This window comes from Rhinoraja longicauda, chromosome 20 (assembly GCF_053455715.1).
Source record: "Rhinoraja longicauda isolate Sanriku21f chromosome 20, sRhiLon1.1, whole genome shotgun sequence".
Classification (NCBI taxonomy): Eukaryota; Metazoa; Chordata; class Chondrichthyes; order Rajiformes; family Arhynchobatidae; genus Rhinoraja; species Rhinoraja longicauda.
The window spans coordinates 17,319,220-17,335,684 of NC_135972.1; the positions used below are offsets into that span (position 1 = coordinate 17,319,220).

General features: G+C 47.7%; 1 protein-coding gene across 14 annotated transcripts in view; it reads left to right on the forward strand.

Moving 5' to 3' along the window:
- Nucleotides 1-16,465, forward strand: part of LOC144603593 (F-actin-monooxygenase MICAL3-like) — a 201,670-nt gene that overhangs the window by 103,183 nt on the left and 82,022 nt on the right. For 11 of the 14 annotated variants that reach the window (XM_078417027.1, XM_078417030.1, XM_078417036.1 and 8 more), the window contains 3 exons: nt 803-910; nt 6,317-6,400; nt 15,527-15,716. In XM_078417027.1, coding sequence (XP_078273153.1) covers nt 803-910; nt 6,317-6,400; nt 15,527-15,716 — 382 coding nt within the window. Of the gene's footprint in view, nt 1-35; nt 141-802; nt 911-6,316; nt 6,401-15,526; nt 15,717-16,465 lie in introns of those variants that run through there. The other 3 variants (XM_078417031.1, XM_078417038.1, XM_078417042.1) reach the window with 3 other exon arrangements.

Genomic DNA, 16,465 nt, shown 5'->3' on the forward strand with positions numbered 1-16,465 from the left:
CTCGTTCCAGCTTAATGATGTATTTCCTACCGCAGGGTGACCAAAGCTGTGCACAATGCTCCAAGTACATACTCGCGAATGTCTTGTACAACTGCAACATAATGTCCCAAACACTATACTCAGTGCCCCGATGAAGAAGGTCAGCGTACCAAATGTTTTATTCACTATTTTGTCCACTTGTGATGCAACTTTCAGGGAACCATGTACTTGTATCCCAAGGACCCTTTGCTCTGCAACATTCGCCAGGGCCCCACCATTCACTGTGAAAGTCCTACCCGAGTTTGACTTCCCAAAAAACAATGCCTTGCATTTATCTGAATTGAACTCCCATTTGCCGTATCTCAGCCCACTTAGCTGACCAATCTACTGTAATTGTTGAAGGTATCACAAAATGCTGAAGTAACTCAGCGGGTCAGGCAGCATCTCTGGAGAGAAGGAATGGGTGACGTTTCGGGTCGAGACCCTTCTTCAGACTGATTCATATTGTAATTATTGATAACCTTCACTATGATACTACTCTTGATCGTCCTTAATTGATTTTACTTAGATTGTAGTAAAGTCTTCTATCCTAGATTGTACTTAAGTATGGTTTGTTTGTACCCGTGCATTGTATGATTCGTCTGAATGGCCAATAGTGTACTCTCAGGGTGGTGGAGTAGATATGTCTCTGATACAAAGTTAAGCTTGACGTTGCTGTTATGAAACAGATTTGCCCTAACAGGTGTGTGGGCATTAAACGTGACACCAGTTGCTCATGAAGAGAATCTCATGCTCGCTTCCCTCACCCTGTTGCTCTCTTTAGGAGGATCGACTCGCACACCCAAGTGGAAATGTCAAAACCTTGGCTGACAAGATCTTGTCCAAATCTGAGATTAACACCGCCGGACTGTCCCAAGGAGTGAAGAGACAGGTAGAGGCTGGTGGCTGAACAGGATGGGTGCTGGGACAGTGTGAATTGGAGACTGGGTGGATGAGGAAACGTGTGTGTTCATTGGGGGGACAGGAGGAGAGGCAGAAGGAGAACATTCAGCCCCTTTTTTCCTATTCTGCCATTGATTAAGATCCTGGCTGATCTATAATCACAGCACCCATTATATCTAAAACCCCACCGAGGTCTTTCACGGTACTGAATGATGCTGGGGTAGGGAATGCCAAAGATTGACCTTCCAGGGAGCGTCACTATTTGCACACTTACATACACACTTCCACATGCTGCGGTTCCACATGCATCAGCAGACGCAAGCAAAATCCACTCTCCCAACACAGGCAAACAGACACGCACGTGAACATGCACACTCATTCCATCCTCCCCATGCACACAAATTCCATCCTCCTAACTTATTCCATCGTCCCAAAACACACACACACACACGTGTGCACAATTCTGAACTGTATAGCCTGGCTGAATAAATCAGACTTTGGCATTAAAATGCTGGATAAATGAATATTATTTGAGGGATGGAACCTCTAAGATAGCTTAAGTTGGAAAAGTTTTACCTGCTGGTTCCTTATTGCAACAGAGGGTGGGTGGATGGTGTTTGTACCGGGTGCTGGAATGTGAGGACCCACGGGTCTGGACAATAGGACAGGTTCACGTAAGTTTTGTTTTAAATCATTGTGCTTCCTTGGTTTTATAAACAGACAGAGCAAATAAAGCAAGGCATAACACACTCACTCATTGGCCTCAGCCTGGACATTGTGATCTATTCAGGATCTCACACTTGAGGGTGAGGGGACTGGAGCAGCGGTAGAGATTTGCCGGGACGAGGTATCCTGTAGCCAGGGTGCTCCCAGCGTCCACTGAGCTCACCAGTCTCTGCCACTGGCCTACATTGAGGTCTCAGACTACCTCTTCTCACAGGCGGCCAGCTCCCAGCAGGCAATCCGCTGCCGGACACCCTCAGGAAGCCCCATTGCGGGATCACCCTGTGTCACAGCTGGCTTGGTTACTGGTAGTCGGGGTCACTCAGACATGCCCTCTGGGCCTCTGTCTCCAGGCCTTCTGCAGTCAGCTTCCGCTCACTCTGCATGTGCAAGCTACTCTTTGTCCCCATTCCTTCTTATTGTCTCTTGTAAGTCAATAAAATCACCACTAAGCCCCCCAAAAAAGAAAAAGACAGCAACCATTGTGCTTAACAAAAAAAATGTGTTTGGATTTTTCACCACATTGGAACAACTTATCCACGGCAGTTTCTGTCAAATGGGTAACACTACAACAGAAATACTGTGCCTTTTGGGGAAAGCAACGGTTGGGCTATTTGAAATAAATGCAAGGTCGAAACATACAGATTGGAGATTAGAATAGTCTTTTGTATTTCGGTCCATTTTGGACTCAGGGTCCAGTGGGAAATTTCACTGAGGTAAATAGGCCAAGGAATGAGAAATAGAGATGAATCCACATAAGTGCAAGGCTTTGGGAAGTGAATCTAGGGTAGAACTTTCACAATGAACAGCAGAGCTCCGGGGAGTGTTTTACAACAGAGGGACTGGGAATACAAGGACAAAGTTCCCTGATAGTGGCATCACAGATAGACAAGGTGATGAAAACGGCCTTTGGTACACTGGTCTTCATCAGTCAGGGCATTGAGTTTGGAAGTTGCGACTATATGTTGCAGTTGTGCAGGATGTTAGTAAGGCGTTAGTTGGAGTATTGTCTTTAGTTTTGGTCACGCTGCTAAGGGAAAGATGTCACTATGCTGGAGAGAGCACAACAAGGATTTAAGAAATTGTTGCCAGGAAGAGGTTGGGCAGGCTAGGACTTTACTCTTTGGATTGTAGGAGGCCGAGGGTGATCTTATGGAAGTGTATAAAATCATGAGAGGACTATATGCATGAATGCACAGTCTTTTTCCTCAGCGTAGGGGAATCAAGAACTAGAGGGCATGAGTTTTAGGTGAGAGGGCAGAGATTTAGTAGGAATATGAGAGGCAACATTTTCACAAAGAGGGTGGTGGGTATATGGAAAGAGATGCCAGGGGAAGTAGTTGAGGCAGATACATTAATAACATTTAAAAGACACTCGGACAGGTACATTGTTAGGAAAAGGTTAGAGCAATCTGGGCCAGACACGGGCAAATGGGACTAGCTTAGATAGGAAGGACATGATTGCACTGGAATTGGAGCATTTCCACTGTAAAGAGAGAGAGACTGGATAGGCTGAATTTGGTTTTCTTTGAAGCGTTGGAGGCTGAAGGGCGGCCTGTATTATGAGAATTGATGTGTGTTAAATTATGAGGGCCTGGATAGGGTTAATGGTGAGGAACGTTTTCAGAGGCATTATGGGTGGAGGGAGATAGATATTAAAAATAATTTTCCCCTGGCAGGGGTGTCTGAGATGGGAGGACATGAGTTTAAGGTGCAGAGGTTTAGAGAGGATCTAAGGGATAATCTTCACATGCTGAGTATGGTTGGTTGGAATCTGGAATGCTGCCTGTGGTAGTGGTGGAGACCAAAACTGTCAGTTTAAGAAACAACTAGACAGTACTTGAATCGCAAAGGCATGGGAGGCTGTGGATTAAATGCAGGTAAATGGGATTAGTATGGATGAGTCCAGTAATTAGCATGGTCCTGATGGGCAAGAGGGCCTGTTTCTGTGTTGTAAAGTTCTACGACTATGAAATGTGTGTGGTGAACTCTATGCACAGTTCTACGGAGAAAATTATGGATGGCTGTCTGAAGTGATCTGTGATGAATTTGCTGGAGAGTCTAAGCATGATCTGTAGAGTCATCGAGTCCTTTGGCACATAAACAGGCCCTTCAGCCTATCATTTCCAGGCTATCAAGTACCCATCTGCATTAGTCCCTTTTACCAGCACTTGGGTCCATAGCCATCTATTCCTTGGCAATCCAAGCTCTTGTCTAGTTTATTCTTAAATGAGAGAGTTTCTGCCTCCACCAGATTTGCATTCCAGATTCCAATCTTTCTCTGGGTGACGAAAGGTCTTCCTTATATCCCTTCAAAACCCCTGACGCCTCACCCTAAATCTACTCCCTCAGTGTTAAATACTTCTGTTGTAGGGAAATGATCCTCACTATTAACCCTGTCCAGGCCCCCATAATTTAATGCACAACCATTCTTGCCTCAGCCTCACCCAAACTAGGAACACAAACCCAAGTTGTCCATAGTCTCTTCATAGCTGAAACGCTCCATCCCAGTTGTCCATAGTCTCTTCATAGCTGAAATGCCAGGCAACATCCTATTGAAACCCCTCTGCATCCTCTGCAGCACAGTCATGTCCTTGCTATAATCTGGTGGCCGGACCTGTACACAATGTTTGAACTGCCCAACCAAAGTTTTATAAAGCTATATCAAGACCTCCCTGGTCTTACAGTCCATTCCCCAGATAATAAAGTGTCCTCTTTATGGGTCCTCTTACACTCTGTATCGACCTTCACTGTTGCCTTCAGAGATCAAGGCAAAAGAGGTTCCCACCATAGAAATGGATTGCAATAAGGATGGGTCAGAACAGTGGAATTCAGTGTGGTTTGTGGAGCACACTACCCACAATGGTGAAGGAATGTTGGAAAGTGAAAGGGGTGTTTAAATTAGCAATGGAATTTAGGAAAGGGAAAGAGATTCTGGAATGCAGTGAAAATTTAGGAGGAGATTTTGAAATGGGGTGAGAATATTTAACAAGTATTTGATATTTTTCCAAATAAAAGATTGGTTGTAGCAGAATTGCTGCAGAAAGTATTTCAGGAATGCGTTGAGCGGAAAAGAGAGCAGACCAGGGACAACCAGATGTTTCCTGGGTTGGTGGGAAATGGTGATGGTTGCTTCACGGATCTTCCCATTTGTACAAGGGCTTGCACGGGGATACAAGAGCAGTGATGTTGGTGTCTGGAGGAAGGATGAAGGAATGGAGAAGATGGTGATGAGCTGCGGGGAGGTTGGCAGAGGAATAAGTCAACACAGGCAGCAATTGGTAGAGAAACAAGGTCGACTGCATTGGGAAGCAATGGTGATAGGAAGTGTCGAGTGATAGGAAGTATAGAGGTTAGGAATGTTGACAGTGTTGGGGAACTTCGAGATTTCAAGAATCCAGATAGGGAGATTTTAAAGATGTTGGCGGAAGCGGGAATTTAAAAAAGTAAAATGTACAAATGGAGTTCTAGGGTCTAGGAGATGTTGAAAGTTACAAGGCCTGTCCTATATATACTGCATTTGTGGGTACAGCTTGGTCATTGGGACTAAAGTCCTGAAGATGCCATTGTAAGAAGGGTGTAAGAGCTTTGGAAAGGAGAGGGAGGACAGACCATGGTGAATCAGTAACCAAGGCCACAGTCTACAATTTTTTTCTGGAAGGCCATGACCTATATAGTTCAATGAAGAAAGAGAAATAAACAGAGAACAGGAAGGAAAGTCCTGGGAACACTCAGCAGGTCAGGCAGTATTGGTGGAGAGAGAACGACTGCCAGTGATTCGAGTCCATGGCATTTCATCAGAACTGGCAGCGTGTGAGGCTGCGATTTTGGATGTCGTTGGAGAGAAGCAGGACCTACTTGAGAAGTAAGATGGGATAGAACCATGGGGATACCAGAGGCACCTTGTGTTGTGGATGAAGAAAGAGAAAGCTCATCAGAGTGAGACCAGGTGCCTGCAGATAATCATCTGGTAGAAATCACTTCTTGGAAGCGTCATGAAATTATACAGCACGGAAGCAGTCCTTTCATCCCAACTCGCCCATGTTGACTAAGGTGACTTCCTGGGCAAGTCCCATTTGTTTGCATTTGGCCCATATCCCTCTAAACGAAGAGATTGTGTCAACCTTCACAAGACATTGCGTCAGCCACAGCCGAAATAGTCTGCACACTGGAGACTGCAGACATTCACCAGAAGCAGAGGTGTACAGCTCAGAAGGAAGCAGATCTCTCACTTCCCAGCTCTTAGCCGGCTAGGCTTTAGCTGTTCAGGTGCTTTGAAGAGTTATTAAGGCGGCAGAAGTTTGTGTCTGATATATTAGGTTGGATTTGCGGTCAGGTGAAGAACGTATTATCAGAGCTCAATGAGCACAGACAACTCAAGTGAACTCTTTTCAGATCATCTGGGATAATCTGGATGCCAGTTGACTATGGACCATTTTGCGATGTGACTTTCAGTACGAATTAGTCGTTAGTTGGGTGTTAAAACACCTCCAAATCATCCCATTTTCAAACAAATGCAAAGCATTTTTAAACAAGTCCTAATTCTCCCGTTTATTTTCTTTTGTTTGTCTTGCCGTGTTCTGTGTACGTTGCACCCTTGTATTGCCACCATTACTCTGTCGCTTGCCCACTGTGCTGCCTTCCTCCCTGCTCCTCCACTGCATGCTCACAGCGGCCAAACCTCTCATCGCAGGAACATCCGTACAGCAGACAAAGAGAAGCAACACCACATGCTGCTGTTCCTCAATGGAAGCAGGTAAACATGCATCTACACCGATCAGCCAAAACATTATGACCACTGACAGGTGAAGTGAATAACACTGGTTATCTTGTTACAATGGCACCTGTCAAGGGGTGGGATATATTAGGCAGCAAGTGAACAGTCAGTTCTTGAAGTTGATGTGTTGGATGCAGGAGAAATGGGCAGGAGTAAAGAACTGAGCGACTTTGACAAGGGCCCAAATTATTATGGCCAGACGACTGGGTCAGAGCATCTCTGAAACGGCAAGGCTTGTGGGGTGCTCCCGGTCAGCCGTGGTGAGTACCTACCGACAGTGGACCGAGGAGGGACAAACCACAAACCGGCGACAGGGTGTTGGGCGCCCAAGGCTCATCGATGCGCGAGGGCAATGAAGACTATCCCGTCTGGTCCGAACCGACAGAAGGTCTACTGTGGCACAAGTCACAGAAAGTTTTAATGGTGGCATGTGTCGCAATACACAGTGCATCGCACCTGCTGCGTATGGGGCTGCACACGGAGGACCAACAGCATATTAGGCAGGTGGTCATAATGATTTGGCTCATCAGGTCACAATGTTTTGGCTCATCGGTGTATATTCTCAGACCCTTGGTATCAACCCATTCGGGCCACAGGTCTCTGACAGGTAGGGTGGACATGATGATGCACATAGTGAGATGCATCTGGGTTCACACTCAAGCACAGCAGGTGTCATCCAAGCTGCAGTTAGACTGAACACTTTGCTCAATTCTTTACTAACTATTACTTCATCATCCAGTCATCCTAAGCTTTATTTTCAGAAGTTGAGTAGTTGGTGCAATGTGTAGAGTTAAGCATTCAATTGAAGGTAGACAAGCGGGACAGGCAGTCTGAAGAAGGGTCTCGACCCGAAACGTCACCCATTCCTTCTCTTCAGAGATGCTGCCTGACCCGCTGAGTTACTCCAGCTTTTTGTGTCGACCTTCGATTTAAACCAACATCTGCAGTTCTTCCCTAAGCATTCAATTGCACAGGCATGGGGAGGATCAATGTGCTCTCCCTGCCCCGGGAACACTGGGTGAAGGTGAGGGGCCTGGAGTGTAATGAAAACGTGTTGATGGTGTTGAATGAGAGGAGGTCGGTGTGCATAAACTACAGACTACTTTGACCTTATTCTATGCTCTGTACTGTACAATCTTCTAATAATGGTGAAAGTAGACACTGGTGGAGAAGTGCACTTGGAGTGAAAGTGTTCTGTATTTTCTTCCTTATACTTCAGGAGCACAGAGTGTGCAGAGGAATTTGGGTAACTTGGTATTGCTGTGTATCAGCACGTGACTGAACTTTGCTGTCTCCATTGTTCTGCCTAACACCTGTCTTCTCCCCATCTTTCTGGCTGAAGGGAAGAGACATACGGCAATTGCAACTTTGTCCCAAGATGATCGTAATGCTTCCCTGGCCTGTTCCTGGCCCCTTACGATGCCGACAGGTGACGTCACAGCATGGCATTACTATGGCATTCACCTGCTTGTTTCTGGCTTCAGGTGCTGATGTCTGATCCTACTCACATCTGCCCATTGTTTCCCCTGGGTATCCTTGTAGTTCACTGGGCTAAATATTTCAGCCCTGATTAGCTTCTCCATTTTTGGATTTTATTGTCAAGGACCCCGATCTAACCTTAACATAGATCTGTATGTCAGTCGGATGATTTGTAGCCTTGTCTTAAGGTGCATCAGATGCTGTATAACAGCCCTGCTCCAGTTACCAGAGATTGGTTTGTGCTGTGTTTGAAACATAGAAACATAGAAAATAGGTGCAGGAGGGGGCCATTTGGCCCTTCGAGTCAGCACCACCATTCATTGTGATCATGGCTGATCACCTACAATCAGTAACCTATGCCTGCCTTCTCCCCATATCCCTTGATTCCACTCGCCCCTAGAGCTTTATCTAACTCTCTTTTAAATTCATCCAGTGAATTGGCCTCCACTGCCTTCTGTGGCAGAGAATTCCACAAATTCACAACTCTCTGGGTGAAAAAGTTTCTTCTCACTTCAGTTTTACATGGCCTCCCCTTTATTCTTAGACTGTGTCCCCTGGTTCTGGACTCCCCAGAGACTATTAGGTAGAACTGTTAGATGGAGGCTTCACACTGCTAACCTGTGCTAATCCTGCCCCAGAAGTGTTAGATGGCAGATTCTAGAGAAAGAACTCTGTCCTTAACCGTGACTTACACGCCCCAGACTTTAGTCAATGGGTCAGGTTAGAGGGAACTTTGCCAAGCCATGCCTCACGTTCTCTGGGAATGTTTGTTGGTGTAAAGGGATCATCTAACTGACTGGCCCTTTCACTGACCTGAGCTGCCCTTTCACACAGCAGCCTAGTGCAGGATACAAGCATGCAGTGCCTGAGTCAGTCCCAGGTCAGGTCAAGTACTGCATGGACCCTCCGATCCCATGGGCAGCGGATTCCAAGTTGCTCTTCCTCTGCTCTGAGCTCAGATCACTTGCTGTACGTGAGCGCGCTCCAACCATTTCCCCTGGCTTTGCTCCAGTGATGTCCAATTGTCCATCTTCCTCTGTTGTCAATAAACATTTGTTCTTCAGGTGCAGGTTCAGTCAGCAGGTACACAGCTGATCACAGGCCAGAACCCTGTGGCTCCTCCTGCACCAGCACTCAGTGATCTTGACCAGGTATGACAGGACTCTGTGGAAGCATGACACTTCCCAGTGTGGTTGGACAGCTTCTTAACTCGCTACCGCCACTAGCAGTGAGCTGATAACAGCATGCAGTGTGAATGAATGAATAATGCATGTTGTTTGGAGGTACGTGAGTCAAGGATCACACTCTGTTGTGTGTGACGAGTGCTAAATATCACACTTACTGTTAGGTATTGCAGTGAATGTTTGACATGCTTGATCTGCGTTAAAGCACTTCTATAAAACAAGAATGTGCAGTGAAGTTGCTGTGTGTGTATCAATAGGCACGACTCAGTCGCGGTTCTGACCACGAATCCTTAGTCACACTCACTGCTGTAACAAGGGTGTCTGGCACACTCTCAATTCTGTGCCAGGTTGGACAGTGTCATGTTACAGGAGTCTTATGTTACTCATTGTTCCATGTTACAGGGGCCATGCATTATAAACACACCCTTTTGTGTCACAGGAGTATTGTGTTACGTTGCTCTGTGTTTCAGGCATCATGTGTTACACTCACTGTAACGCGTGAACCCTGTAACATGGAACAGTGTAACACATGACTCCAGTAACACAGAGCGGTGTGTGTAACGTGTGATTCCTGTAACATGTAACAGTGAATGTAACGTATGACCCAAGAAACTTGTTCCAGGGGTCATGCATAACTCTCACTGTTCCATGTTACAGGAGTCATGTGTTACACATGTTGTTCCATGTTACAGGAGTCATGTTCTGTATAAGGGAAGCATGTGCCCCAGTCACTATTCTACAGTGCAGGAGTTGCACAAAATATTGTTGCACAAAATCTGAAACAAAAGGGAAAAATACCAGAAATATCCAGCAAATCAGGGTTTTTTGTCACCATTCCGTGTTTCAGAATATTTATTGGTTGTGTGACATCTTTACTGTTGCTCCTGATCCATGCTGTTTGTATCTTACTCCTGCTGTTGTGAATCTGTGCAAGGTATCTATCACTGGCACTGCTCAGCTCTCTGATCCATCTGGCACACTGGCTTGGTTCCGTGTGTTGGAATTATCGGTGCCCTGCTGTTGCTGCAAACCACACTCCCTGTCCCTTGTTCTATTGCCCCCATTCCTCACTCGCACCTTGGTACATTCTGTCACTGAATCTCCTGCTCTCTGATGCAGAGAGGGGATATGACACACGACACAGGCAAAGCAACCTTGTGAAGCCGTCCTTGCTGAGACCTGGGGAACAGTGCCGAATTTGTGAGAGCTGTCTCTGCAGACTTGTCAAGAAACGACCCAATGCTTGTCATCACAGAATCCTGCTGCTGATTCCTTTGCTGTAATCCCTGGTGATATCAGAGGCAGCACTGGCAGCGGTCCAGAGTACGACGTCATTTGAGCAGGCTGGCCATTTGCTGCGGGTTGTAGTTGCCGGGCCAGGACTGTGGTGTGAGCACCTGGCCCCCTCACCGATCTCCCTGCAGTAGCTCAGAGTTCATTGTGTAACCATGTGTGACCTCCTGGCCTGGCATCCCCAAGTCAAGGAGCCAAGCCTGGGTCAGCGAACAATCCCAGAGGGACTGCTCGGAGTTGCCTAGGACTGAGGGAAGTCACCACACGATCAACAGTGCTGCAGACAAAGATGGATCAACCCCATCATCACAGCAGGGTCTGACAAAATCCTCGAGTCCAGTCACACGGGACTCAGCGATGCTTGAAGGACAAGGTCTCCACGGCACAACGGCAAGCAGCAGAAAGTGGTTGCCGGAGACGCCCGTTACGGGTACATCGGTTGCCGGAGAAGATGGTTCCTGAAGATCGGTGGTTTTCTGAAAATTGTTTTCCATTCATAACAGTATGGTTATAATACGAGGCTGTGCATCCTGCAGACTTTGCTGCCCTTTCCATCATTGCACACTGGCCAGGGTGGGGTGGAACATCCGGCAATTGCCTGGTTAGGTGCATTTTCAACAAGGCTTCTTCATCTTCTTGCGTTTGAGGCAACAGAAGTTATGAAGCTGCTTCTGCTGTCTCTGTTTGTTGTCGTTCGCCTGACTGAGGTCAGTTGACAGGGCTCACCACGGGGAGGTCGACAACATGAGTCCCTTCAACAATATTCAAGATGTATTAAGTGCAAATTGGCCCATGGCTTGGCCCACTCAACATTTCCTGCCCCGCCACCAGTGAACCACGCCTGCATTCTGATCCACCAACAATGTGAGCTGCAGCAGCGTGCTGAGGCATCTCCGACCACCACCACCCAGAGGGGCAAGTGCACCAAACACATGGGAACACCCCAACCCCCTGCTTCCCTCTACGTTTCACACCTCCCCAGCTTGGGAGAAGATGCCATCACTGAGTCCCAATCGTGGGACCACCTCCCCACTGCCCCTTCATTGGAAGGACTGTCAGTGGTTCAAGTAGATAGACCGAGGCCATTGGAGATGGGCAGTGAATGCTGTCTGTGTTGGCAAAACCCACATCCTGGAAATGTATAAAAAAAGTCATCCTTCTGTGCAGCAATCTTCAGACCTTCCGTTCTATGTTATGAAAGTTCATCTCACTTCTGTTCTGTGCTGTGTATGATCTGGGCAACGTTAAGAGTCGTACAGCGTGGAAACAGGTCCTTCAGCTCAACTCGTCCATGCTGACCAAGATATTATGTTAGTCCCATTTGCCTGTGTCTGGCCAATACCCCTCTCAGCCTATGTCCTTCATGCTATAGGAGTAGGCAGGAACGGGGTACTGATTGAGAGTGATCAGCCATGATCGCATTGAATGGCGGTGCTGGCTCGAAGGGCTGAATGGCCTACTCCTGCACCTATTGTCTATTGTCTATTGTCTAAGCATTGTCTCATTATTCAGTCCAGTGATAAGACAGGAACATTACCTGCCTTTCAACTCTCTCCTGCTTCACACTCACCGCTCCCACTGTGGGGTTCATTAGTGAGGTTACAGCTCTGTACTTAATCTGACGTCCATCATCAACGTGTGGCGGCTCAGCCCTGGGCCAGGCACCCACATGGTGGCTGGTGTTAGTGTGTGCTCGAAGCTCACTAATACCAATAATGGTTTTCTGTGGTGCATGTTTAATTTTGTTTTCTAATCATAATGGAAGAAGTGGAAAACTTCACGGATAGACAATGATCATTTTGCTGTATTTTGTCAGCATTCATTTAACAAACATTTCTAAACTGTTCTCATTCTTGTATTTTTCCCATCTGATTCTCTTTCCTCTGCTACATCCTTGTGAATCTTCATTCCCTGTTTCTTCTCATATTTGCACTTATTTCCTCTCTCCCTCCTCCTTTCCACTTCTCCCTTTCCCTGCTCCCCTCTCCTCCTCCCCCTACTCTCTGTGCTTCTCCCCTTCCCCACCCCACTGCCGTGTGGTTGATTAGAGGAGTGTGGACAGATCCACAGGGGGAGTGAGTGGACTGTCTGAGCAGATAGCCAGAAAGCTTCAGCAGCAAATTCAGCCTAAGCGCCCTGTGGACAGGAAAGAGCGGGTAAGCATTCTCCTGCCAGTGCAGGGCTGTTGGTGGGGCAGGTACCACATGTCAACTGCCCCAGTGCAGGGCAGGGCATAGCGAGGTGGGCAGAGGTGGCTGGTGTACGGTGGCTACAAGTCTGGGTGAGGGTGGGGTGTAGGGAGCCTCAATGTGGGGGGGGGGTGAATGAATGTTGGGTGCCTGGTGGGGGTGAGGGGGAATATAGAGTTCTGGCAGGTTGAGAATGGGGTGCAGGGTGTCTGTAGGGGGTGAAGGTGGGTTGTAGAGTCCCATGGGTGTGGGGATAGTGGGTGTATGGTCCGGTGGTGGTAGGGGTGAGATGTAGAAGCCTGGCAGGGGTGAGTGGGTTGTGGGAGACATGGTGGGGGTGATTGTGTGCAGGGTGCCTGTAGGGGGTGGGGATGGCATGTAGAGTAACTGTAAGGAGGTGAGGGTAGCGCGTACGGGGTGTGAACGGTGTGTGGGTATTGTGTAAAGGTGAGAGTGGGTGCAGTGGCCGGGAGTGGTTGGGTGTAGGGGGCGGTGTGGTTGAGATTGAGTGCAGAGATCCAGTTTGTGAGAGTGGATGTCGGGGTTTGATGTGGGTGCAGGGGCCTGGTGTGGGTCAGAGTGGTTGCAGGGCCCCAGGGTGGGTGGGTGTAGGGGCCAGTGTGGATGAGTGGGTGCAGGGAGGGGCCTGGTGTGGGTGTGGGGATGCTGGAGGTGGAGGCAGGGGGGGGTGGGGGGAGTGCTATCTAGGGGGTTTAGGGCATTGGGTTTGCCTGGGAGGGGCAGTGTATGCATGTGGGCCACGACTTCCGTCGGGGCCGTGTCTAGTAGAAAGCCTCCATGACAATGGTGCCCAGTGTATCGTGTAAAAGACCTGCAGCACCTCACAATCCAGCCCTGCCATTTTGTGGAGTTTACCGGGAATCTCATCACTGCTGGAAACAAGCAACCTCCTGACGTCAGTCTTCCAGTAAATGGGACCTGACCAGAAGCCAGCCTCTGGGCACGACTACAGCCTGACCACCAGAGGGGAAGTTGTGGGTAACATGGTGGAGGGTTGGGGTGGCCTGGAGTCTCCACCAGCTTCACTTCATAAAGAGAAGTGCAAAACCAAAATACTGAAGATGCAGTCAATCTAAAAGGCAGACGTGAACGGTCAGAAACTCTCTGTAGGTCAGGGAGCATCTGTGGAGAGAAATGTTCGTGCTTCATGTCATCAGCATTTCATCTGAGCCAAACAGCTGAGTATTTCCAGCTGTTTTATCCGGTGAAGAAGGCGTGTGCATTCACCTCTCCAAACCTCAGCTCTCCAGCTAATGAAATACTTCTGAACCGTAGTCACTGTTGGTTGGAAATTACCACAGCCTGTTTGCGGCCATTAGCTCTGGCAGATCAGTAGTAGGGTTACCAAGGAAGATAGGTTGGGCCTGAGTCATATCACCACAGGAAGGGGCCTGACTAGTTCAGGACCTCACTTGCACATCAGTCTGGAGCTCTGTGCGTTATCTCTGCTCTGTGGCTGGACTTTTGACCAGGGATTTTTCTTATTTGGGACATTAGAAAAGATTTACTGCTCCCTTACTCTCAGAATGAATAACACAGTGTATACCAGGGGTGGCCAAACCACGGCTCGCGAGCTACATGCAGCTCTTTGACCTTTAATATGCGGCTCGTGGAAATATGTTGGCTGAGCTCCTTTTTTCATCACAGTTAATATAAAAGGTAAATAAGAAAAAATTTCAAGCTTTATAATTATTTACTGGGTATGAATTGAGACCCCATTGGAATAAAACGTAAGTTTAATGTTCATGGTCAGTAAAAATATTTAAGTTCATGTCTTGCGGCTCTTTTGTTCATGTCTTGCGGCTCTCAAACATCTGAACTTTATCGTATGTGGCTCTTACATTAAGCAAGTTTGGCCACCCCTGGTGTATACCATGGAACTCTTTCTTAATGCATCGGGTTGCATTCCTTAGGATGTAGTCCCGGACTTCCAATCTACCCTAAGGATGAACTCTCAATCTTTCAATCTTCTTATGACCCTTGCACTTTGTTATCTAGTTTTCTCTGTCGGTGTACACTATTCTTCACTCTGTTTGTTGTTTGTACTACATGATGAACTCTCGTGTATGGTATGATCTGCCTGGATAACAACGTTCAAGGGTCAAGAAGGATCAATTGTCAAATGTACCGAAAACAGAACAATGGGATTCTTGTACCAGCGGTTACGCACTGTAACTCGGTACATATGACAATAATGAACCGATGCAGCACCAACACCAGGTGACAGTCCAGCTCTACTTGCAGTTCGGTGGAACAATGCAGCTGCTTGAAGTGTTCGAGCCGCACAATCAGGCTGTGACCTTTTACGTAGGTTCAGTGAAAGCGAAGTCCTGCCTTTCCTGGGGCAAAACCAGTACTTGAGGCCAATAGAAAGGCAAGGGATTTGCTGTGTGGGAAGGAACTGCAGATGCTGGTTTAAACCGAAGATCGACACAAAATGCTGGAGTAACTCAACGGGACAGGCAGCATCTCTGGAGAGAAGGAATGGTTGACGTTTTAGGTCAAGACCCTTCAGATTGATGTCAGGGGAGAGGGAGATACATAGATAAGGAAGTGTATGGTGTGAAAACAGGACAAAGGGGATGGAGATCAAGGAATGTGTAGAATAGGTCATTGTTAGCTGGGAGAAGGTAACAACAAAGCAAACAGAGATACTATGTAGTCGGAGACAGTCAGACTGGTCGGAGAAGTGGGAAGGGGAAGGGATGGAGGGGGGAAGCAAGGGTTACTTGAAGTTAGAGAAGTCAATGTTCATGCCGCTGGGGTGTAAGCTGATTTGCTTGCTAAGGGGCTGTTGCTGTCGGAGGCCTGGGTGTGTGGGTTGGTGCTCCAGTGACAGGTCCCTGGTGGATGTGATGGAGAGGGAGGTGGGTGGTTCATGGGCTTCTGCTCCCCCGCTGCTCCAGTCTTGCTGCAGTGATCTGTCTGTCTCTTTGCAGCAATCTACGAAGCGGAAGGAGTTCTCCTCGGAGTTTGGCGGCAGTGATGTCTGCTATTTCTGTGGGAAGCGTGTCTACGTGATGGAGCGGTTGAGTGCTGAAGGGAAGTTCTTCCACCGCGGCTGCTTCAAGTGCGACTACTGCGGCGAGACCCTCCGGCTCTCCACCTTCGCCTTTAACCCAGAGAACGGTAAGACCACTGCAAAAACCATAGAAGGGCAGAGCAGGAGCTTTAGTGGGCATGTCTCAGGGTGTTTTTAAAATGCAGAAAAGTGGCAGCCAAGCTGAGCAGAACCAGCGGGAAAGTGAAAGTGCCCAGTTAATTTATTTTAGTTGAGGGATCTCTGCTGCTCATGTTCTCAAGGGGAACTCCCATGTCTGAATAACATTGCAAATGAGCCAACCTGAGAGATGGGCCCAATCTTGGTTTAGTGTTGTGCAGCAGACCAGCATGGAGATGGGAGGGGAATGGAGGGGGAGGGGGGTCACCTGAGAATTCAGCTAAACTCTCCCAGGTACAAACCTGAGCTGACAACCAATTCCTTCATTTAAAAAAAATCCTCTGCTCATTATTACATGGTTACCTATGTTGATTAAGGGTGGGATGGTGGCACTGCGGTAGAGTTGCTGCCTTACAGCGCCAGATACCTGGTTTTGATCCTAACTAAGGGTGCTGTCTGTATGGAGCTTGTACATTCTCCCCATGACCCACGTGGGTTTTTAGATTTTATTTTTATTTTTTCAGAATTTAGAGATACAGTGCAGAAACAGGCCCTTCGGCCCACCGGGTCCGCGCCGCCCAGCGATCCCCGCACATTAACAGTATCCTACACCCACTAGGGACAATTTTTACATTTGCCCAGCCAATTAACCTACAAACCTGTACGTCTTTGGAGTGTGGGAGGAAACCGAAGATCTCGGAGGAAACCGAAGATCTCG